This window comes from Pagrus major, chromosome 9, assembly GCF_040436345.1.
Source record: "Pagrus major chromosome 9, Pma_NU_1.0".
NCBI lineage: Eukaryota > Metazoa > Chordata > Actinopteri > Spariformes > Sparidae > Pagrus > Pagrus major.
Genome location: NC_133223.1, coordinates 18,094,084 through 18,118,321, shown reverse-complemented (window position 1 = coordinate 18,118,321; position 24,238 = coordinate 18,094,084). Strand labels below are relative to the sequence as shown.

Genomic DNA, 24,238 nt, shown 5'->3' with positions numbered 1-24,238 from the left:
ACTTTGTTAATGCTGCCCTTTGAGGTCTATCCTAGCCTCAAAACTCTCCATCTTTGACCAGCCACGTCAAAGCTGTATGCGCCTTTTTGACTCTTCCCAGCACCTGTAGTTGGGTTGGCAGCCCGTTTGTTTTGGCTGTTATTGTTCATAGGCATTTGCAGTCAGGTCGAGAACCTGCATTAAGGTTTGTAATCTACACATTAATATAGTATTAGTAGTTATATCGCACACTTGACATGTTTTGGTATTTGTCGCTGTGTCTGTAGCCCAGCTTGTTTTATTCATTGTGCGGGCAGTAGAGTTGAAAGCGCATGACAGCACCCCGGACCAGGGTCCGGTTGGAGCTAGATGCTAACAGCTACCACTACATCTCTAGCCATAAAGGGATGGGTTGAACTGTGCAACTAACATTTTCTACGACCCGAGAAACAGTACTTTGGAAATTAAATGAAGCCGCACGTTGTCTTTGTAACCACTTCTTAAACCTTGTACGATAACGATGGCTAAGCTAGCTCCGTAGCCAGTGATAACAAGGAAGGCTAATGTTAGCAGCAGAGGCCGACGTGATGCTAACGTCGCGTGTTTTCTGTGAAACTGCGGTGTGATTATGAACACAAAACATCATGTTAACATGGTGCATGCTTTCTGCTATAAAAACGCACATAACAAGCCGACTGGGACCAGAGACAAGTGACAGAGACAGACAGGATAACCCCGTGCTAAGCTAACCGGGTGTGAACAATCGGACCTCCTGTTGGGTGGGGCTCTGTTAGCTAGCTGACAGTGACAGGTCAGCCTGGCTGTGGTTTTGACTGGTCTTAACATGTCGCTGTTAAATGATCTAATTACTTGTGTCTAACTCACTGAGCTGCAAATAAGGCACAAAAAAATAAAACACTGTTGAGTAGTCACTTAAACTGTGCATGAAGTTGGTGGCTAGCTATCTTTGTTGTTATGCAAGGTGGTACTGAAGCTGAGAGCATCAGCTGTGTTTAAAGCACTGCCTTTATTTGTCAGTGGACAGTACAAACACAAGGATCTGCTGGATGATTGGCCTCTGATTGATTTACTTAAGTCTTAAAGGGACAATCATTTCAGTGTATTCTTAATTGGATATAAAGACACACTAACACATATTGTTGGTATACAGCTGTGGCATTATGTCTGACAAAAGTGAGCTGAAAGCAGAGCTGGAAAGGAAGAAGCAGCGCTTGGCTCAGATCAGAGAGGAGAAAAAAAGGAAGGAGGAGGAACGCAAGAAGAAAGAGGTATGTTTATCATTTTATTTATTTTTTTCAGATTCAATGATATCAAAATACAAACACGAATATGGGTTAATAAACAAAACAATTAATGGTTTAAAGGTCAATTAATTAATTAAAGGTGTTGAACTCTCTTGTGAATGAGATGCACAACAGTTAGTAAAGTATATATTTTATGACCGAACTAGCTGTGTTATATATACACACATCTAGTTTACTTTAATTCTTTAACTATATTTACACTCTGTAGTATACCTATATTATCAGAGATTTCAGATTTGTGCTGCTGATCTGACATGTCAAAATAAACCCAGCAGCAGAAAAAATCCAACATTTTTTCCAGGATTGTTTTTGTCAGTCAATAAACAGTAAATATATTAGATGAAAATCTTTAGGCATTATCCAATAATGACAAAGCAATACAAGGAAAATGAGTCCTTTAAGGTCTTGTATTATCAGATGGGGTCAGTGTTAGTTTTTTGAACTATTTACCATGATGATAGATTGCATACAGCTTCTACCCAAGACAAGAAAACAAGCCCTGATAGTCCTGTCTTAGATCTCAAACATATGACTTTGTATGCTGTTAAATAAGGTCATTCAATGAGGAAAGCTTTAGAAAAAAACCAAACTTTTCACCTCACAATTTGGTCTGCTAATGATAGAAACAATGTGCATTTCCAACATAGGGTCATGGATAAATACTCTAATTGCTTTTAAGTGTCTTCTTTTTCCATAAACCAATACCTTTACTTAAAGTGTGTTGGCATTTTCTAAAGTTCTGTATGCATTAGTCTGCGGTCATTTTATGTGGATGTTTAAAGATTGCATTAATGGGTGATGTATTGCCGTGTTTCCAGGCGGACCAATTGAAAGATGCTGCACTTCACCAGGATGATTCTGACCTGGAGAAGAAAAGACGCGAGACTGAGGCTCTTCTGCAGAGTATGGGCATAACCTCAGAGGCTCCTGTTGGTACGTTTTATATTACCTCTTAGTGTATTGTACATATGAATCTGTTTTAAATTATATAATCTCAGGAAAATAACAGGCATGTCCACTGGGTTCTTGGACTTAGCATTTTATTTGATCCTGTTTCACAACTCCTCATTTGCTAATTTGCCATTATGTCTCTCATGCATTTGCAGTCATTCTATTAGGACAATGAGTAATGTTTCAGTGTTTTGGCTCTTTGCTGAGGGTTTGATTGTGTTCACATTCACACCAAGTGAACAGTGTGTTATTCCCCCTAATCAAATCTAACCAGCAGCATGCTGACAACATACAGATCTTTATGTCCAGAGAGTGGAATGTTATTAACTGGCCGACTCAGTCACCTGACCTGAGTCCAGCTGATCATGTGTTTGACTTGTTAAAGAGCAGAATGAAGGCAAACAGCTCAGAAACAAGCTAGAGAAGAACATGGCTGCGGTAGCCTTTGTACAGGCATTGCCTGCAACATATGTACAACCAAATATTAGAAATAAGATGGGAAAGGAGATGACTGGTTTCTCTATGTAATACAATATAGATAAAAAATATGCTTGGAGAAAAATATGCTCCATATATAAGAACATGTCTAAAACGAGAAAGGATATATAAATAAAAAGCCTTTTTTAAAGGCCAATCATGAAAAAAAAGCCAATATCTCACAAGGTTAAAATGTTGTCATTTCATCATATTAATGTGTTGGAGTACAGGTACAGGGCAGTTCAAGTACACTGTCATTCTTGTGGGTATCTCTCAATGTCAACTTGTAAGAGAGGCAGGACAATAGTTGAAAATTTACACTTACACTTTACAAAAAATACGCGCAACTAAAAGCTGCTTCACCTCTGTTGGTTTTGATCCAGGGAAAACTGAGTAAACCTGTCCCAGATGACCTGAGGGGTCTGGATGCTTCATAACGTACTTAAATCAGAAATGTAATTGGGCCGAGACAACCTTGTGCTTTATAGACAAGTAATCCGATTTTAATATCTATTCTGTAACACACAAGAAACCAGTGCAGTGATTTAAGGACCGCAGTGATTTGCTCTACCTTCCTAGTGTTAGTGAGGACCCTGGCACCAGCTTTCTAGACGAGCTGTAGCTATGTGATTGCTTTTTTTAATTAGACCTGTGAACACACCATTACAATAATCTAGCCTGCTGAAAATAAATGCATGAACAAGTCTTTCTGTTTCTTATTTAGACAGATATCCTTGAATTCTTCCAGTGTCTTTAATGTGGCTGCAGGCTGATTTTTGTAGATTTGCACAAAAAGTGTCTATAAACAATTTTACTGCACGAGGGCCAGCACAGATGAAAGACAAAAAAATAATAAAATTATAAGTATAGAATTTATTAATATTCCTTTATAGGAGTCATCCAGAGCTGGATTTGTAGAGCAATGTCACTTTTCCAGCAGCAGGTGGCAGAAGAGATCCATCAGAAATTCTTCAAGTCCCACAGGATGGAGACAAAACTTGCACTAGAGATTTAAAAAATCTTCAGAGTTTTGTGTGTTTTTAAAAAATATATATACATCTGTTCCACTGGTTATTGCATTTATTCAAGTATTAATTTATTAAAGACAAAGTCAGTTAGTAAAGCTTCTTTCCACAGCTTTAGTCTATTCATTGCAGACTGATTTGTATATTAAACTTACTTTGCTACTGATGTCAAGGCTTTACACACATGCTAACAAACACGTAGCTGTCAGGAAATCTGCATTAAGATTGATAGCATTCATTCAGGATTTGAAACAATGAAGCTATCACTCCAGCATGGATACATTTGTACTCTGTTGTGAATAGCTCAGTGTCTGTCTCTACATTGTAACAGATGATAATTGTCTGTCTCGTTGTGTAGTCCCTCCTCCCATGTCTCCCACTACCAAATCTGGGGGCACACCAAGTGAAGCAGGGAGCCAGGACTCTGACGGAGCGGTGGGACCCAGGTACACACTCACACATACACACTCACACTGAACAAAAGTGTGGGTAACAAATGTTTTCCCCCTGTTTCAAGTACAATACTTTACAAGTGTGCAAACATTGTCAACATCCCTGGTTAAGAAGAATTAAGAGCTGTTTCTCCACATAAGGCAAATTGTTTGAATGCTAATGCTTTATTGATCTCTATAAGTCTTCTCAAAAAGATCTCTTTATTCTCTGTACCGTAACAGCTATGCTTCTGCCATTTTCTTGTCACAGCTTAAACTGCTGATGTGTGTACAGCAAATTAGATCTGAAGTATTATGAATATAGCTGAAAAATGTAGGTCTGTTTTAGCTTTGTGAATACATTTAAAGCTTGATTACATTAACTTATAAAGTCTCACACTAATACAGTGAATAATGACGAGTTTATGCCAACTGAGCGCATGTTTATTTAATCTGTGCGTCGTTGAATTAGGACGATCTTAAATTAACAATAAAACAGCAGGCTGCTGTGATGCCTGGGGGACTTCTTAACCTCTAATTAGAGCTCCTTCCCTGGGCTGAAATTCAAGCTCCCCCAGTGTCCCATCAGGCCCAGGGAGCTGCTCCCCCTACCTGTTGACTCATTTCCCTCACCAGCATGGCCATTTCCTACACACATGGAGGTCATGTTTTCTCCCTGAGGGTTCTCCCTCTCTCCCTCCCGCTCTGTCGACACAACACTCAGAGCCTTTGGTGTGACACAGTTCAGGCTGTATCAGCCCCGCAGGCTGCGCATTACACCCCGTGTCATCCCACTCTTGAGAGTCCGTGCATCCATGCATTTTAAGCAGATACTTTCTTCCACCTCTGAGGCGGATTGGAGCCTGATTTGAGCTGAAAAACATTCACGAAAGATCCAGTTTGAAGTGTGTTTTGATAACCTCGGATCCAATCAGCATGTTGTGTGCCATAATGCTAACTTTATTTTCCTCTCCTCATGTGTGCTCGCTTGTTTCTCTCACTAATGCTGCCTTGCTGCTGTGACACTAACCAGGACTCTGCACTGGGACTCTGACCCGTCCACTCTTCAACTTCACTCTGATTCTGAGCTGGGGTACTGGACACTCTCTTCTCTCCTTTCCTGGTCATTTTCCCTTCTCTCAATCTATGGCACGATTACTTTGTCTTTCAAAGTCATGATTCAGCTAATGAAATCCAGGAAAACAGTCAAGTTGTGCATGCAAGACTGGTCAGACGAAACCTTTTGTTTAATTCACACTGGTTGTTAAACTAATCTGAAATCATCCCATGAAACACTCATTTACTTACTGTGATCGGCACAAGAATCCACTTGCATGGAGGTGAAAATTGTTATGTAAACACGAGAACAGTTACAGTAGAGTGACTGTTCTGTATGTTTTTTCTTGTTAAAATCATGACTGTTTTGTGGTGACATTGAGCTGTGCAAAGTGTGAGTTGTTCTATGCTTTCAGGCGTGGAACTCCAAAACTGGGAATGGCCAAAGTCACACAGGTGGACTTCCCTCCCCGTGAGACTGTGTCCTACACAAAAGAGACACAGACACCTGTCATGACCCAGCAAAAAGAAGGTGATTTTCACATAATATTACACAGGTTGACCTTGAATGAACTGTGTGAATGAATATGTGGATGCATTAGGTTTAGCCAACAAAATTATTGGTTTTGTTTAGGCAACAACATTTCTTGGTTAGGTTTAGGAAAACATGCTTTGGGTAAAATAGTATTTCACAATGTTAACAATGTTAGTTGCAAAGGTATAACATTACAAAAATGTGACAGGTCAGTTGCAATGACGGTCTTGGAGCGACATTAATTATTACGTTCCAGGAGGGACACTAACACATATTACATACATACATAATTTAGTGGACCTTTTTAAAATGTGTAGCTTCTTTGCTAACAGAAGTTGTGTTAAGGTGCAATGGTGTACCTCTTCTTGAGAGTTATTCATAACTAGAGTTGGGACTGATCTAGGGCTGCACGATTTTGGAAAAAAATGATATTACTGTATTTTGGTTTTCTGCAATTAAATTGCGATGTTAAAAAAAAAAATACACAAACTTTCACCAGATAACCTGAATAGCTCAACAGAGATTATGCACATGATGTCACAGTAGGTGGAAGTCACCGTGAGCGGCATAAAAACTAATGATGCGTAACATCAAATGCTGTAATCTTAACGTTCAGTTGTATTGTAGCAAAAACCCAAAAAAACACATCTTAAATGTAAAAGAGCTGAATTAATTTGCCTTACTGGACATCGCTGCCTGCGATGTGACTATTGTGCACATGCATATTGTAATGCCGACATTTAAGCGATGTATTGTGCAGCCCTAGACCGATCAGATTCAGTATCGGTAGCGGGTGCTGATACTGACATAATTCACTCTTTGGATTTCGGACTGAAGTCGCATCGTCCGAAGTTTTTTATTAATTATAAATAATATTTGAAAATACGACTTTAAGCCCATAGCCATAATTTTGTGGCACAAATGAATGAACAAGTAATTTAACAGTTCTACAGAGATATCCATTGTCCCCATGTTTTTTGTACCTCAGAATTCAGAATCCAGCCTGCTGTAAGGTTACATCAGACAGCTAGCAACCAAAATTTGGCTAATTCAACCTGTCCTTAATTAGGGTTACATTTAAATTGAATGCATTTATGAATTAAATGCATTAAGGAAGTGCTGTGTGGTTTACTACAACCTAATGTAACCTTACGCATAATACCACCAAAAACAATAATAATGCTGATGCTGGTAATAATAGTATTCATTATTAAAATTTAAAAAAGGAGCTCTATCAGAATCGGGTCAGATCTGATACTACAGTGGATCGTGCATCTCTATTCGTAACAAGGGTATTCTGAGTGTATGAGTCGTTACCGGAAGTGAACAACAAGTGGAAGAGATTTGATCTGAGATGAAAGTGGAGGAAAAAATGAGGTCCAGGAAACATAAGAAGTCAAAGGAGAGATTAAATTCAGACGAGCCCGCCTCCTCTGAACCTCACCACCAAACTCGGCTTCGGTACAATTAATGAGCAGGATGAGAAAACCAGTGACAGGAAGGAGAAATGCGATTGGGGAGGGAGATATGAAGCGCCTCAGATGAGACTGCGTCCTGCCTCTGAAGCGTGTCGATATGTATGTAATTGCTGCGCTGGAGCTTTCATGCGGTCGGCCCAAAGAGAATATTTGGGCTACTACTAACATGCACATGTTGAACACATGTTCCATAAAATATGCAATATTTGTGGGTGTGCTGCTTGTTCTTTGCTGATTTATGTAATGACAGATGGGGAATAATGCGCTCGACTGAAATCCTGATTAGGTTTTATGTTTTGCATTCTAATTTTTGCAAAGATATCAGAACTAGCCACAGATCCTACAAAAACTCCAACTATTGGAGCAGCGAGTCAGTCTTTTTTAGCTGTTTCCCCCATTTCTTTGCAGCAGCTAACACATCTTTTTAAACCTCCTTGAAAGCCTGGTTAGGATTTTAAACAGTGTCCTGATTGTCGGTTGTTGTCCCATCAGGTGATGTGTAGAAAATCCTGAGGTGGCATGCAGCGCAGTCAGATGAAATTGTGTGATTTTGTGGAAAACTCTGAGCAGAACTAGTGAAGGATGAAGAGCATCCCTCTGTTCCTCGTCGCTCTTTACTCCGGACTCTACTGGGCATTGTAAAACTGTGTTAAACAATGATGGTTTCTGCCAGCTGTTCAACACGAGGCCCCCTTCCCCTTCTCTGCCACTATGTAATCATTTCATCAACTCCCTCGCTTCCCCTGTCTTCTCCCTTCACCGAACAGGCACATAACAAAACACACTCAGTGACATTGTGCATTTTCACACCATCACTTCTGGCACTCGATGAGACGGCATCCCCTCTCCCAGCCCGCTCCCCTCGGCGCGTTTTTTGATGTGTGGGGTGGCGTCGGGCCTGTGCTCTGATTGAGCGATTTATCATGTTGTCAAAAGGAGGCAACGGCGCGGCACTCTCAAGGTCAGCGGGCGGTGGCATTAGAGGGAGCGGCTGCCGCAAGCCGAGGGTTCCCACAGTGTCTGCCAGACGTCTCGGAGAAAGGAGTAAAAGATTTTAATATCAGCTGCCCTGTTGACCTCAAGAAAAACCACTGAACAGTCAGGGAGAACACATCTTCAGGTTATTTGTTATAAATGGGGACAGTGTTGCATCATTCTAGCGCACAAGATCAACTGGATTCTCCCTGAAATCTTCTCTTAGATGACAATTTTGACATTAATTCATGTACTTCTTTAATTTGCCAAATTCGACATCAATGACTTAAATTTAGAGGTGCAGCGATTAATCGATAAGTTAACTATCAAATTATTCACCAACTATTTTGATAATTGAGCAGTTTTTTTTAAGAAAAATTCAAATTTCCCTTATTCTGTCTTCTTTAATGTAAATATTTTCTGGTTTCTTTACTCCTCCTTCTTGGGGTTTGGGAAACACTGATCAACATTTTTCACAGTTTTCTGATATTTTATAGACCAAACAACTTCTCGATAAATCGATTCGACAAATTATTCGACACAATTAAATGTGAATATTTACGGTTTCTTTACTCCTACATGGCAGCAAACAAAATATCTTTGGGCTGTGAACAAAATAAGATATTTAAGGACGCCATCTTGGAATTTTGGTAACACTGATTGACATTTTCCCCCTTTTCTGACATTCAGACCAAACAACTCATTGATTAATTGAGAAAATAATCAACATATCAATGAACAATAAAAGCAATCGTTAAAGTGGCAAGATGTAGTTTTGGCGAAGAGATTCAAACTCAGAATTTTAATATTTACAATATTAATGAGCTAATAATACAAAATCAGAAATATATTTTTTTACATAACTGAATAAACAAATTAAGGAAAATAAGCTCCTCAGAACACTGTTTGAAGTTCGAAAGGTAGCAGGGTCCGCCAAACATAAAAAAAGGAAAGTATGAAATTGTGTGAGGTCTGACTTTAAGGTTAGTTTATTCAGTGTGTTGAGGCATAAATAAATCAGTCAGTGAAGATCTCTTCCCCAAAACTACATAGTGCACCTTTTAAATTAGCCCATTTTAAATCAGTGCTGTTCCATCTGTCGGTCGTTTCTGGTTGTTTTTAGCCATCAGATTGGTGAATTGCCGAGCCGCCGCTGCAGTATATTCCCTGACTGCACTAGTAGGTAATTCGCAGCATCAGTATGCACTCCTCAACAAGAGGCTGTAATTATGGAGTAAGATATTGTTGGAGGTTGGGGGGGTGGGGTGGAGTGGTCGGTCTGCTACAGCGTTTTTAAAAAGGCTTGTCAGGAATATGAGTACGTGGAGCAGTTCACTAAATCTAATATTTAATTGAATGTGATTGTTTTAATCACGCTGAATTCAGAGGCAGGTCAAAACTTTTAATCACAAAAGCCCTTAATGGCCTTCTTGTGTGGAGTGCCACTTGTAATTGTGGTCAGCTTTTTATGCACTTGATGATTAGTAGTACTGTTAAATGTCTATTGTATCCCTCTGTCATATCGCAGCTCATCATTCCAACGGAAAACTTGGAATATCTTTTTTCCTCTCAGTTTATGATTTGAGAATTTGCACCTTTTTAAAATCTTTTTTTGTTCTGAATCTTATTTAACAAGATTATGAGTTTGCATCTGTGGCAGACATTTTGTTTTAAGGAGGATAGTGCTGGTTTTAGATTTCTGTCTGACGTCAGCCAGTTTGTGACCTGTAGACCTCAGTGACAACAGAGACATGTGGGACCATGTTGAACGAGTTGAAAACGAATCTTGATATCAGATTGACAGAAGTCTTAGTGCTCATGTCTTTGTTTTTATTGACCCTGCAGCTGCAAGTTTTTTTTATTAGAGATGCACCAACCACTTTTTTTTCTTCCATGTTTGATTCCATTTCCTGAATTTTGACATCTGCCAACCAACTTTTTTTCATGAATAATATTATTGTTCTTGTAGTGGTGGTGGTGGTGGGACTATGTGTAAGGTTACATGAGGTTGTATTAAACCACCATACAACACTTCCTTTTAAAAGAGCAAAAGATATACAAAAATTAATTGATTCAAATGTATTCCAAAGAAATTTATATGAACTGTAGTAGTGATACCTCAAATGGGTTTTTTTCAGCCGATACAGATAACCAATAATAATTAATAATAACCAATAATTACATGTTTTTCATGGCAGATATCAGATATAGATATTGCAATGGCAACTCCTTTAATGTCATGAAAAACTTGAACAAATAAAGTGCATAGCCAGCTTTTATCAACCACTAGTGAGCATATTTCAACACGTGAATTTAAGTATGAAGTATGAAGCATTAAATCAGAATATGTGATTTGGATCAGTCAATGGACAAGTGACATCAGTCCAACACATCAGTTGGCGGAAATTATCACCTGATATATCACAGATATACACACAGAAGTTTTACTGTGTCATTGCTCTGTCACTTCGTCATTTCAGACGAAAGAAGTTTTATTGTTAAACTGTAAAGTATCCTGCTTCTGTTACACAGACAGAGAGTCTGTCAGATTTAAGGGATCATTGCAAAAAAGTGTGTTTATTGGCTGAAATATTGCTATCAGATTTTTTTACTCCCTAATATCGGTAAAAGCATCGTCCCCAAAAATCCAGTGTGGGTCGGGCTGTACGAATTACGTCACTATCAGTCGAGTTGGATCGGTCCCAGCTGTTCTGCTACGCATGACCACAAATGCAGTAGCACGTGGAACAGGTTGATCACAATTTTTGAAGTGCATTTTGTAAACTGGTGCCGGAGGAACTTTAATTTAGGAAGTAAGACATGATAGTGAACATATTTGTGTGCGTGCGTGCTTGCGTGCGTATGTGCGTGCGTGTGTGTGTGCGTGTGTCTGTCTGTGTGTGTGTGTGTGTGTGTGGGGAGAGTTTTGTGTTCAGTGGTTTTATTGTTGGCCTTCACACGACAGAGAAAAGCCCTGTTGCACGTGCTGAAGTCAGACCTTTTATTCAGTGTGGACACACAGAAAGTGGAAGACACCTGCAGCAGAGAGCAGAGGTCATTTCGTTTTAGACTTGTACATCAGTGGCCGCACACCGTGTTTGCATTAATATATTGTCCACTGACTAAGACCTGTGATTACCCCCCTCCCTCCTGTCCAGCTTCCCCTCCCCAAAAAAGCTTTTATTTCTTAAGTGGTACAAAAGCCATAATTGGGCCTGCTTTGAGAGGAGGTGTCAGTGTATGGGACATCGCTGATCCGGGTGAATTCTGTTAAATGCAACCCCCCTCAACCACCCCTCCACCCTCGCTAGGCGCTACTACCCCCCTACACATCCCCAGCGGGGTCACCAGGATCACTAGCTTTTCTCCAAATGGCCATTTTGGCTGGCAGGTGCATTATACCCTTTATTTTCAGATTGTCTATCCGCTCCTAATGCCTGGCAGGTTGATTGCTCTGGCTGCCTCACCAGGGAAAGGGCTGACGAGCACGGCCGCGACTCGCTGAAAGACAGTGATTACTGTTTTCCTTTAAGCCTGATTGAGGCCCTTGAAAGGAAAGATTTTAACCTTGTCCTGTTGGTTGCAGAGTATGGCCGTACATTGAAATGGCATGTGTCATCAACCCGGTTCTGTAAACTCATCAGTGCACTCAATAACCTTCTTCCCCCAAACCTCCGTCTGAGAAAGGGGATAAATCACTTTATGGACAAAGTGACAGATGACATTATCATTTAGATTATCTCACTAGGACGGAAATTCTGGCATGCCGCGCTGTCATCTTAGATTAACTATAAGGCTCATACCAAGATAAACGCCTGTAGGAACCAGGCGAGTATTTCCTCTCTCCTCATGAATCTGTTTTGTCCTGCTTTTGCTATTATTTTTTTTACATTGAAAGCATAGGCGATATACCGTCTCTAGGAGATGTGTTTTGAAAAAGCGTCTTCATCTTCTTTGAGGTAGAACCGGTGTGCAGTTTGCCAGCTGCCCTGGCCTGTATTTTGTCGTACATTCTCTGAGGTTGAATAGGAGTTGCAGGACCCCCCGCTAGGATGGTAATTGCGCAGGCTTGCTGTTCAGGGAGAAGCTTGTCTCGGGGCAGCCAGGCGGAAAACCTCTGTGCCATCCCCATGCCACCTCTGAAGAGCATAAGACAATCCCAGCATCACCATCTGCTTTTGCACCATGCCGTCATCTGGACAGACCAATGGGACGGGCCCCGGGGCAGCTGCTCCACACCCTCTGCCCTGCTGCCCCGTTGGCCTAGAAGGGGGCAACCTACTACCAGAGGAAATGGCTACACTGACAGCTAGACTCTCCCATTGAATGGCTGGGGTCTCATTAACAGTTCAGAAAGACAGGGGTCCCTATGACAACAAGACACCCGCTGCGCTGTGTCCCTTTTAACACAAATGACAAACTTCCATGCTTTAGAGGAGCAGGTTCTTTTTGAAAGGCAACATTGTGCTGACAAACCAAACAAATGCAAGGCGGAGATTGCCGTGTCCGTAATCACTCAGTGGAGCTGTTTTTTTTGTGTGTTTTTTTTTTGAGTAAAGAAAATAATGGAGATGGAAGATGTACTGCCCAAAAGGTATGAAAAGTCTGTATGGAGGCCTGGTCGTTTGCTGTGTGAAAGTTGTTACTTTGAATTGGATTTTATTCCCTGTTTACATATGAAGTTCCAACAACATTGATATCTGAATCACTTCTGAGGAATATGTTGATTCAGAGATGTGGTGTGTTCAGCGTTACTCAGTGTTTAACATGGTTCACTTTCTGATCGACAGAGGAAGAAGAGGAGGAAGAAATTGCTCAACCTCAACCAGTTAACGAGACTCAGACGGAGAAACCAGACCAGAAGGAGGAGGAGGAAGGTACTACTAACTTTCTTCCCTTTAATATTTTATTTTTCGAATTTTAAGTTTTCACAAAATACACGCCGCTTCGAATCCCCTACCTGTCCGACCCACATACAAGAAAAATTAAATTACTATATAAATAAATACCACATAACAAAACACAATGTAAACACTCACACTGCTTGTCAAGTTTATTCTTAATTAAGTAAATTAATCAGAACAAGGACACAGCGTGTCATAGACACGAAGCAACAAACATTCTTGTATATCGAAAATGTTAACTTTTGTTTGTAACTTGTATGTTGAAGTAAACATTTATGTAACCCTGTGATTCTACCCTCTCACGCAGAAACAGTCTGGTAAGTTCAGAAAGTGACATCACTTTATTGTAATCCCGCCTTTAAAACAAGAAAAAAACAACTTATGTCATATCGTGGTCCAACAATACCCAAAATCTATGATATGATGTCGATATATTGCCCAGTCCCCCTCCTTACTACATCTAAAACACATACTTGATACCCAATTGCAATACGACTGTAAGGCAGTGCCTCCAATCCATATCACAAAGGCACTGATCAGTAGGGATCCTCACTACATCTCAGTGTGTTTGTCTTTCTCTCCTAGCACCCCCCCACGAGCTGACGGAAGAGGAAAAACTCCAGATCCTGCACTCGGAGGAGTTTGTACAGTTCTTCGACCACAGCACTCGCATTATAGAGCGGGCTCTATCAGAGCACGTGGACCTCTTCTTTGACTACAGTGGCCGTGACCTGGAGGAGAAGGAGGGGTAATAATTGGACAACTGGTGTTTTTTGTTTAAAAAAAAAACAAAAAAAACCAACAACTTGCAATTGGTTTTTGAAGAAGTGTTTTTATTGATTTGCTTGGGTTTGTTTTCCCTCAGTGAAATCCAGGCCGGGGCAAAGCTCTCTCTCAACAGGCAGTTCATGGACGAGCGCTGGTCCAAGCATCGTGTCGTCACCTGCCTGGACTGGTCACCCCAGGTCAACAACTTTTTGTAATCAAACTAACATTTCTCAGAAGGCGTTCGCAATTATCAAAAATGTCAATCATTAAAAAATGAAATCATTGTGTTTTTTGTGCTAAAATCGAAGTAACATGTGCATAATTGTTGCTAATTGGCTGTTGAAACAACTTAGCTCCGCACAGCCATAATGCTTTATGATTACATAGCTTGAGTTTGACAGCATTTACTCTCAGCCACAGGTCCCTCAGGAAAAGTAAGTTATGTCCCACACAAATTGTCACTTAGTCGGAGGCCGTAATGATTTGTTTCCTCTGGTGTCTGAGGTCATTTCATGCATGATTCTGCAACGACTTTTGACAGTGATTGAACACCGACTCTTTGTTCAAGCTATTTACTCGCTCAGAGGGATATCCACAGCCTTGTGATTTGAAATAATTAATTTATAAACTGTAAATCTCAGATCAGGTATTAGAAGCAGCAGAGGTTAATGGTTTGTTTACGTCTGGGTGGTGTTCCCGTAGTCGTTCTCTAAAATGAGCTGCTGTGTTTTCCTCTGCAGCTTTTGGTTAAAATTATGAAAGGAAATAAAAACGTAAGTTCTTGGGGGGGCTGCTTAAGCGAGCCATAAATCTTGAGGAAAGGGTTACTCATTCTTTTAGGCATTCGGCAGCAGCACCATACCGCACAGGGCAGGCGAGGCTCGTCCACATGGAGCCAAGCCTGGGGGGCACGTCTGCCTCCCCCACACATTCATTTCGGCTGACTGTTTTTTCTTTTTTCTGTCACCAGTATCCTGAACTCATGGTTGCCTCATACAACAACAACGAGGTTGCTCCCCACGAGCCAGATGGCGTGGCATTAGTGTGGAACATGAAGTACAAGAAGGCTACGCCTGAGTACGTCTTCCACTGTCAGGTACTTCTTTCCCTCACGTCCTCACCAATGTTTCCTCACCCCTCTCCCTCCTGCCTTCATACACGTTGTGAGTTCACCGTACTGGCATCCACCTCCACCACATCTATCCACAAACACATGTTCGTGAGGCGCCGGGAGAAGACCTGTGGCGCAGGAGTTGAATGGAATCCGAGCGCTGCAGCAGGATTAAGTGTGTGGGGCAGGGCTGGTTATCATGTGCATCTAAACAAGGGCCCTGTGTTCAGACAAGCTAGCAGGGAGAGCAGTGCGGCTCCTCTGCTCTGCCCGGCCTTATTATAATGCTTGCCCCGAGGCTCCTTCACCAAGACAAGTTGAGTAGAACCACATGTCGTTGCCTCCAGAGCGGATGTAGATGCAGGCGCATTGCTCCGATGAATAAAACTGAACAGAAGTGAGAACGCAATCTTTCTCCGCGCCTCCAAGCTGGCTCATTATGAGATTTTCCTCAAACGTGTGTCAAGAAAAGTCCCTGAGATTCTGATTGGTGAAGTGATGAGTGCATGTAGGGCCACCTTAAAAAATAAAATTAATGAATCAAGACATAATCCAGAGACAAATACTAATCCTGTTCACCAGCCACGAGGTTTGTTTTGTTTGCACTGTAAGAACCGAGGCGTGAGCGATGAAAGATGTGTTTCAGGAAAGAGGGGACATGCACAGAACAGTTGTGTAAGTTTGAGATGAAGCAGGAAAACAGCAGGTTCAAGTTGATGTTTTCCATGTTGTGATTATTGGCAGCTTTGAAAATTTTGAGCGTTGCTGATATAAAACTTATAAATACATGAAAACAGACTGATTTGATAAAATTAAGCCTTGTGGTCACTTACATCAGTGGAAAATTCACCCAAGTTGTGTTTATATTCGATTCAGTGTTTGTTCTGTTCTGTGTCAACGAATGTTCCTATTATTCTGAAATGAAACATTCCAATACCATTTTTTTTCCTTCTGATACTTGTCTGATACAGAGTACTGATCAGATAACAGTGGTTTATTCTAGTTATTTTTTGTGTTAAAGATGTGCTTGAAGTTACACAAGTCCCCTTCCACTTATGAATATTGGCTACTTGTGAAGTATAAAATCTGTTAAGTTGCATACAGATGTTCTGCTGGGAAGTACCAGAGTCACATTTCTGATTAAACGTGGTATTGGATCAGTGCATATACTTGTGCAACAGCCGACACCGGCTCCAGCACTTAAGAAAAACAAAACTTGGAGGTATTTCTGATAGTGATTGGAAAAGCTGTTTCAGAAAAGATAAATATTCTAAGTTGCCAGTTTAAGGTTCATCTAGCTGAAGCAAATACAGTCGAATACTAAAATCATGAAATAAATTCTACCTTAATGAACACATCTAAGACCGAAGAACTGATTTTAGATTCTAGACATGATGCTCCAACACCTACTCTATTTAGGATCAGAAGGGCAGAGAGTATCTTATCATAGATCAGAAACTCTCCTGGGACCAACATCGGCACAATGTTATACGTAAGAAGGGCCAACAGCGCATTTATGTTCTTAGAAAACTGAGCTTTTTTTAATGCAACAATATCACAATCCTCTATTTTACAAATGTTTTATCGAGATTATCCTGTGTTATTGTATTATATGCTGGCACATGCACTTGAAAATCACTCACAGAAACCGTTCAGGAAAAATTGTGAAGAACTGTGGTAAAATCAGGGGGAAACAGCAGGTTGACCTGTAACACCTGTAGTTACCAGGCTGACTGTGACAGCAGACAAGGTCTGCCTGGATCCATCTCATCTACTTTCAGAGTTTCAGCCACTTCCTTCTGGTTGGAGGAATAGATATCCCAAAGATCAGAACCAACCGAGCAAAAAACTCATTCAGGTGGTTACTCAATTAAACAGGACGTGTGATTGAGAGGAATCCACGGAAACATATTGACCAAGGGATGTGAAACAAATGGATACACGGGGTATCTGCAGTATAGTATTGATTTTGATAATTGTTGACATGCACTTTAAATGTCTGCCTGGACTGTGTAGACATTGATGATGGCTGATCTTAATGTTGTTTTTATCCGTCTGATGTATTTTTAATGTGTCTGTAATATCTGAAGAGGTGTTGATTCACCAGTATGATCACTTTGGCGGCTTCAGTTCGTGATCCTGTTGAAATGAATTATATGTCTATTATTTTGTCTACCCCATTTATATCAGTGAGGGCAGGCTAAACAACAGAAACACCTCTCTGTATTTATTTGTATTGGATTTATTGCAGGATTGTTGTATTAGACTGCATTTGCTTTAGCTAGCTGGACCTCATAAAGTGGTACCTGAGTGTAAATATCATGATCTATCTTTTATATGTAAATCTAAAATATGAAGCCGTGCCGACCGGTCCTACCACACAGATTCTGCATCATTGAGTCTGGAATGAGCCTTGGCCTTAAAGGTGCACATGAACCTGGGCCTAGATGCCTTCTGTCTTCTCTGATTGGATGTGACACGATGATACATTTGCTGGATTGTCTCACTATAAACATGCGCTTTTTCATCACTAGAGAAACTAAACATCGCCTCTCCCTTTCTCTGTTTATTCTCCTCTATTGATAGTCTGCTGTCATGTCGGCTGCGTTTGCCAAGTTCCACCCCAACGTTGTGGTGGGGGGCACATACTCAGGGCAGATTGTACTGTGGGACAACAGGAGCAACAAGAGGACCCCGGTGCAGAGGACTCCCCTGTCAGCTGCAGCACATACGGTACATTAAACACCTGACAGAGAAGGGCTGCTACTTTATTTGTTACACAGCAGAAGAGTAAAAAGTCTCCCTTATTCTTTTTTGCAGCACCCAGTTTACTGCGTGAACGTGGTTGGCACCCAGAACGCCAACAACCTGATCAGCATCTCCACTGACGGCAAGATGTGCTCCTGGAGTCTGGACATGCTCTCCCAGCCGCAGGTAACACATACTGAACATATGTGGGTGGTCGGAGGAACGTTCCTGCATTACATAAACGACTTAGGATTAAAGATTTAACCATAAAATTTAATTGCCATGTTAATTCATCACATTTTTAAGAGTCAAGCTTTTCGTCTCTTCAGTCGCACATTCCACACACTTCCTGTCCCTCCCATTTAGGCTAAATGTCAAACATTTTGGCCCGACTGCCTTGTTTTAGCATTCCAGTTTGGTATTTCCCTCCCTTATTTTTCTTCAACTCATTTTTCACTCTCAAGGAAATTAACTTTGCTAGCTGTGTCATTTCATCTGCGCTGCCAAGACCTCAATGTCAAGCTTCCATTTTTTATAAAGTGCTAGTTGAATTTAGATTATACATTAATAAACTGTCAAGTGATTTTTATAGGTTGTGCTTGGCAGAGTGTGTGTTAACATAAAGCCTGAGCAGGGAGCTTGTTAAAGATGTTGTTCCACGCTGCCTCCCCTCCCCTCCCCTCCACAGGACAGCATGGAGCTGGTGTTCAAGCAGTCCAAAGCCGTAGCTGTCACCTCCATGTCTTTCCCTCTCGGAGACGTCAACAATTTCGTGGTGGGCAGCGAGGACGGCTCCGTCTACATGTCATGTCGTCATGGAAGGTGCGTTCACAAGCGGCTGCTGGTCCCCGGGCGTCCCTCCCCGAACACCGCCAGGAAACTGAGGCGGCTTGTTGGGCCCACCTAGCACCACGTGTCAAATAAATATAGCCCACTCACTTCCCAGTGCAACGCAAATCCAACACTTGATCTCCCGCTGTTTGAGGTTTCACTCCTGCCCAGTCATCCTGTTTTTCTTTTCCGCTTGTCAGTTGTGTTTGTAAAGGTCGTTCAACATAAACAGGGCACACATGCAGGGGAAACAAATCATTCTTTCCCCGTCTTGCTCAGTGTGTTTCTCCGGGTGAGAGAGTTTGTTTACAGTCAGTCGTCCCGGGGAGAATTAAAACTGCAGTTCATCCCACAATGTTCCCATTTAAGAGGCTTCTTTCACAAGGAGCAAAGAAATACCAGCTTGTAGCGTGCTCGGCCCGGCTTTACATGTCCTGCAGTATGCCCAGAGACTGCAGAGGGGGTAGCTGCTAGGTTTTTACACAGCAGAATCACCTCTGTAATTGGGGGAATAATTTTCCACCTCATTTACAATGGTATGATACTCTCATCGCAGTTAATAATGCATAAGCATCACTCACGCTGAGTATTTACCTCTCTACGTTAATTATCAGAGCCTCAGTTGGTTAACAGCTCTGCAACATGTGGTTGAGGGATCGCAGGCGCTTTTGCCACCCTGCTGGTAATCACATGATCTAAGTAAATGATTTATATGAGTATGTCCAGCAGAGGTCCGTCTGTGTTGCTTTCTGTCATGCTGAAATCATTTTAAAAACAGGTGAGCCGTTAACCGTTTTGTTCGTTCGCTTCGTGTTATGTATAGACCACAACTGAAGGCTGTCACTCAACATCTGCGGCTCTTGGGAGATTAAATTTGTCATGCTAAATTTAATCTGTCAGTATGTTTCTCACTTACTCACACACTTCATCCATGCGCCCCACAGCAAAGCGGGCATTAGTGAGATGTTTGAGGGCCACCACGGGCCCATCACAGGGATCAGCTGCCACACAGCTCCGGGGCCGCTGGACTTCTCCCACCTGTTTGTTACCTCTTCCTTTGACTGGACTGTCAAGCTGTGGAGCACCAAGGTACGAGCCAGATTTAAGATCAAGGATTATATTTGTTTGGTTTGAAAAGAGACATCTATCTGTCGGAAATCATTTCCTCCCTCTGTGTGTGTTCTGTCTATTGCAATATAGTTCAGGGTAACGTTTCTGTTGATGTTGATTTCCAAGACACATATTTCTGTTAAAAGAGTATCGACTCAATTTGAGGCCAGACAACCAGAACACTCACAATACTAGACAAAACAAGACCTCTATTTTAACAACCACAAAGGTCTACAGCCAGTAAGAGCTCTGCAAAAAAGAAAACCAAATTGTAAAAGGGGTAAAAGTTGTGGTCCAGTTCTTTCTTTTAAAAACCTTAAGGCTTGTGCCAAATGTTGCACTATTTACCGTCATAAGCGATAATTTTCACAATAATGACTATCAAACAGCTTTGTGATTCTTCGCCTGAGTGGAACTGCTCTGATTGTATTTTAATTTATGTTTTTAAGTTATTTCACTGTTATTTCTCACCTAACTGGCCTTCATGAGTTTACAGGGAAGGGAACCAGTGACAGACTAGCTGCACCCAACATTATAGGCTATTCTGTTATGTTTGCAAATCATCCTTCGCACTAAAGTTCAAATTTAAAAGTTCTTATTAAATATTATTTTGTATTTGTTGCTGCAAAGAGGTACATAGATAAATGAACAGCATATCAACCTCAAACAGGCCGGGGGATGGTGTCAGAGTAAATGCTTTTTCAAAAGTCAGTGTTGGAAGTGGTAAATTTGCACCCTCACTGTTTGGACAGAACATCACACTATCACTATCGCACCGAGAGGGGGAGAGAACTAAGAAAGAATGAGGAGACAATTGCTATTTATGGGAATGGGATCAGCCAGTGAAGATATCAAACACAGCTTGATTCAGAGCACCTGCTGCTGTTTGATTATCAGCTGATAGAGATTCAATGTCATACCGACCCCCCTGCACTGCATTTAAACGGGTTCACGAGCCCTCACTGCTATGGAGCACAGCTCGGGCAATCTTTACTATGTTTACCATGAAATTATGCAAATGAAAATTAGCAACAACACAAATTAAAGCTGGTAAGACATTAGTTGTGTAGGTTTTTGATCAGAAAGTGAAATTTTGACTTAATGGTGACACAAGATGAAAAGTTTGCAATTAATCCTGTTTGGAAACATCGAAGTCTTCATCAAAATTTGTGACAACTGATCCAAAATTCAGTGTCAGAAATTAGCCGGTTTGAATGGAAAAATTGTGCTTTTAAAAATGTTTTAAACTGAAAACATCATCATCAAAGTTTGTGTATCCATTATATGTTTGATCACATCTATGTGTCACATCGTTATATCTTTTTATAGATAAATCAACAGACTTCCATACTGCAAAAATGTTAATTCTCTCTGTATGAAGTCATTTGAATAATGTTTTTTATCTTTCCACAGAACAACAAGCCGCTCTACTCATTTGAAGATAACTCTGATTACGTGTACGATGTCATGTGGTCTCCGACTCACCCTGCTCTGTTTGCTTGTGTGGACGGCGTGGGCCATCTCGACCTGTGGAACCTCAACAACGACACAGAGGTATTAACATTCCTACTGACAGCACACACACATCTCACCATATCTATTTTAATCTTCATGAAGGTTTCCTCTCTTCTAACTGGTATTTTATGGTGTTACTGTCTCAGGTTCCTACCGCCAGCGTCACAGTAGAGGGTAACCCAGCCCTCAACAGGGTGAGATGGGCTCCCTCTGGCAGAGAAATCGCCGTGGGAGACTCCGATGGACGAGTTTTTGTGTATGAAGTTGGAGAGGTGAGCAGGCATGACTCAGCTTTTGCCCATCAAATTTCTCTTTGCAGACATGATTCAGCCTCTTAGCTGCTATCATTTGTACTGCAGTGAATAATTGCACAACATAATAGAGTGTCTTGTGGATTAAATTCAAATCATTTCTTTTGGTTTGAGGATGCACTGTAGTTATTGTCTATATATATGGATGGAGAGCATTACCTGTGTTTGAAATGTGAGTCATGTCTGTGTTGTGTCTCCCCACCAGCAAATTGCTGTTCCACGAAACGACGAGTGGACCCGTTTCGTTCGCACGCTGGCAGAAATCAACGAGAACAGAGACGATGCAGAGGAGCTGGCAGCTCAGCGCCTGGCTGCCTGATCCGCTCACCACAGACGTGATGTTAAAGGGACCAGTGGTGCGCTTGTGAATACCAGCCCCCAGTTTTGTTGGAAGGAAAAGATGTGATGACAACATGAAAGGAGGAAAAGTTTTGATCAGCAAGAAGCACGGACATCTTTTCATTTCTAACACCTTCTTATTTGGACAACTCCCAGTTAGCTGGACCGTCACCAGTCTTCCTCGGATTAACACAAGCGACAGGGCTATCAACCTCAGACACTAACAACACGAAGCCATATTCACACACCACAAACCAGTTGTCATTTTTTTTTCAACCAGATGCCTTAAACTTTTAATTTTAACCTTGATTGTAAAAAACCCCACCTGTCTTCATTTAGGGCATGTGAACACAAGCCTTAATTTTGAGTTAAGTAATTGTAATTCATGAAAAACACTCATAGCTGAGCTCCATTTCCGCCAAAGTTGTAATAAAACAATCACAGGAATGTAATCATCTTATAACTGTAGCCCATGTTGTCATCTCTGTTTCCTTCTAGACTTGATAACCTAAATACTAACTGAAATGTCCAAAAATCTTTCTACTTCTATTGTCTATATTGCACCAGTTTTCACTTCCTCAGTGCAGCTGGTTAGACTTGAGATAGTCGGAGTATCCTCAATGCCTAAGAAGATGATCCTGTATGCTGTAACTGCTCAGTGATTTCTCAGAGATCTGTAATGTATGTCTACGAGATTGTTTTCCTGAAGAATCTCAAATCCTGGTGTCAAAACTGAGAATGTACTTTCACACAGTAGAAACAGTTTGAATGATTTATTTCAATAAAATACAATAAATACATTTAAATTATTTCCCGAGTCCCTGGCCATGATTTCAAAATGAGCACTTTCTGAAAACATCTGTACATCCTCACAAGCACTCCAAAGCTACCGCACACCAGAAAACGCAGTTACAATCCTTCGTCATGCCATAATGTCCTGTCTCTGTAGAGAAGTACAATATGTACAATAAAGTTGTGCAAGCTATGCGAAGAGAAAATGCATTAAAGCCATACTCATGCAGCATTCAAAGTAAGACAACCGCTCAAATGTATTTAATTGAAAAGTGGTTCGATGAAACCATTTTGGAGGAAACAATGACCCGAGGTCTCATTACAGAAACTTCCTCAATCTGAAATCCTATTTTAATTCAGTTTAGGATGACATTTAAGATTTGGGGTATTGCCTAACAAGTTTCCTAACTGCATTCAGGATAGGATGGGAATTTAACTGTTACAGAAGTCTCCTAACGGATGACTTTCGTAAGTTAAGATAGTAAAAACTGTCACTAATTGTTGTTAGGTCTGTATGGCAACAATAAAAAAACCATGAACAGCATGAACACTTACACTAGCTAAAATAAAATATCTGAAAGGCTACTCAAACTGTAACTTTTGGTTGGAGAGGCTGACTCTGATAATAGCCTGTCGGAGAAGCTAACACCGATGTTAGCCTGAAGAAAGAAGTTTAACAAGCTTCAACTGTCCGGTGCTCTCAGAGTCGGAAGAAACTCAGTAAAAACTTGAGAAACATACTCCGAAGTACACAGACTTAGGCAACAAACTTAATTAAAACAGAGAAATATACTCCAAAGAATACCGGAGCACACAGATTTAGGCAGCAAACTATATTAGAGGACTAACTTTTTGCAGAAACTAACACTGTTGGAAAAGCCTATACAGATGTTAGCCTGTTGGAGAAGCTAATATTGTCGTTAGCCTGTTGGTTTCTAGCACTGATTTTCAGACCATGTATAAATGGGTATATATCATCTCCTCCAGCAACAAGATGAATGCCTCTGAGTCATTGAAGCTAACATTGAACACCTGTCTCTTCTTCTGTATTAACGCATGCTAGCTAGCCAGTAACAAGTAAAGGGAGACAGGATGACCTCATGGATACAGGCGATCAGGAGGAGTTTAAAGTTCCAGTTTGGATTTCTTAAGACAGGACTGGAGGTTTGAAATAGGATAGGACACATCCATGACTTTAAGAAATGCTTCTGTACGAAGAAAGATAGCATTTTTCCTATCTTTGAAACTTAAGTTCAAATAAGACAAGTGGTTCGAAAATGTTTCTGTAATGAGGCCCCAGAGGAGCATGCAGCGCTCACAGTCAAGTTGAGTGATGCTTTATGAAGCCTGTGGCTCCATTTTGGACTCCGCTGGTTTGATTGTCACTTCTCCAGAAGGCTTAAACTTGGGCAGGTGCAGACCAAATTTTCTCTCCACGCCAGCAAAAGTTGCAGCAGCCAGACGGTAGCCGCCTACGTGGTCTGCAGTCACAGAAGGAAGGTCCTTGATGGTGGGTTTGGGGGTCGGCACGGAGCCAGCAGGATGACTGAGGAGAGAGCCAGATTAGGGCAAGATGC

At 41.2% G+C, this 24,238-nt stretch overlaps 2 protein-coding genes across 4 annotated transcripts in view; one reads left to right on the top strand and one right to left on the bottom strand.

Moving 5' to 3' along the window:
• Positions 1-106: 106 nt before the first annotated feature.
• LOC141002166 (dynein, cytoplasmic 1, intermediate chain 2a) lies at positions 107-22,678 on the top strand. 2 transcript variants are annotated; one of them, XM_073473368.1, is made up of 17 exons: positions 107-184; positions 1,151-1,268; positions 2,123-2,237; positions 4,116-4,203; positions 5,222-5,281; positions 5,661-5,776; positions 13,023-13,109; positions 13,722-13,884; positions 14,002-14,101; positions 14,875-15,000; positions 17,602-17,748; positions 17,836-17,949; positions 18,452-18,585; positions 19,539-19,683; positions 21,118-21,258; positions 21,366-21,491; positions 21,736-21,932. In XM_073473368.1, the coding sequence occupies exons 2-17, from the start codon at positions 1,161-1,163 to the stop codon at positions 21,847-21,849; spliced, it is 1,884 nt and encodes a 627-aa protein (XP_073329469.1). In that variant the 5' UTR covers positions 107-184; positions 1,151-1,160; the 3' UTR covers positions 21,850-21,932. The 2 variants fall into 2 exon arrangements, with proteins under 2 accessions (XP_073329469.1, XP_073329470.1); XM_073473369.1 differs by lacking the exon at positions 5,222-5,281 and having other exon boundaries at positions 21,736-22,678.
• The window catches only part of LOC141002165 (electrogenic aspartate/glutamate antiporter SLC25A12, mitochondrial-like), a 30,734-nt gene continuing 29,123 nt past the window's right edge, over positions 22,628-24,238 (bottom strand). For both annotated transcript variants that reach the window (XM_073473366.1, XM_073473367.1), the window contains exon 18: positions 22,628-24,207. In XM_073473366.1, the coding sequence (XP_073329467.1) occupies positions 24,000-24,207 (208 nt within the window). In that variant the 3' untranslated portion in view covers positions 22,628-23,999. The remainder of the gene's footprint in view (positions 24,208-24,238) is intronic.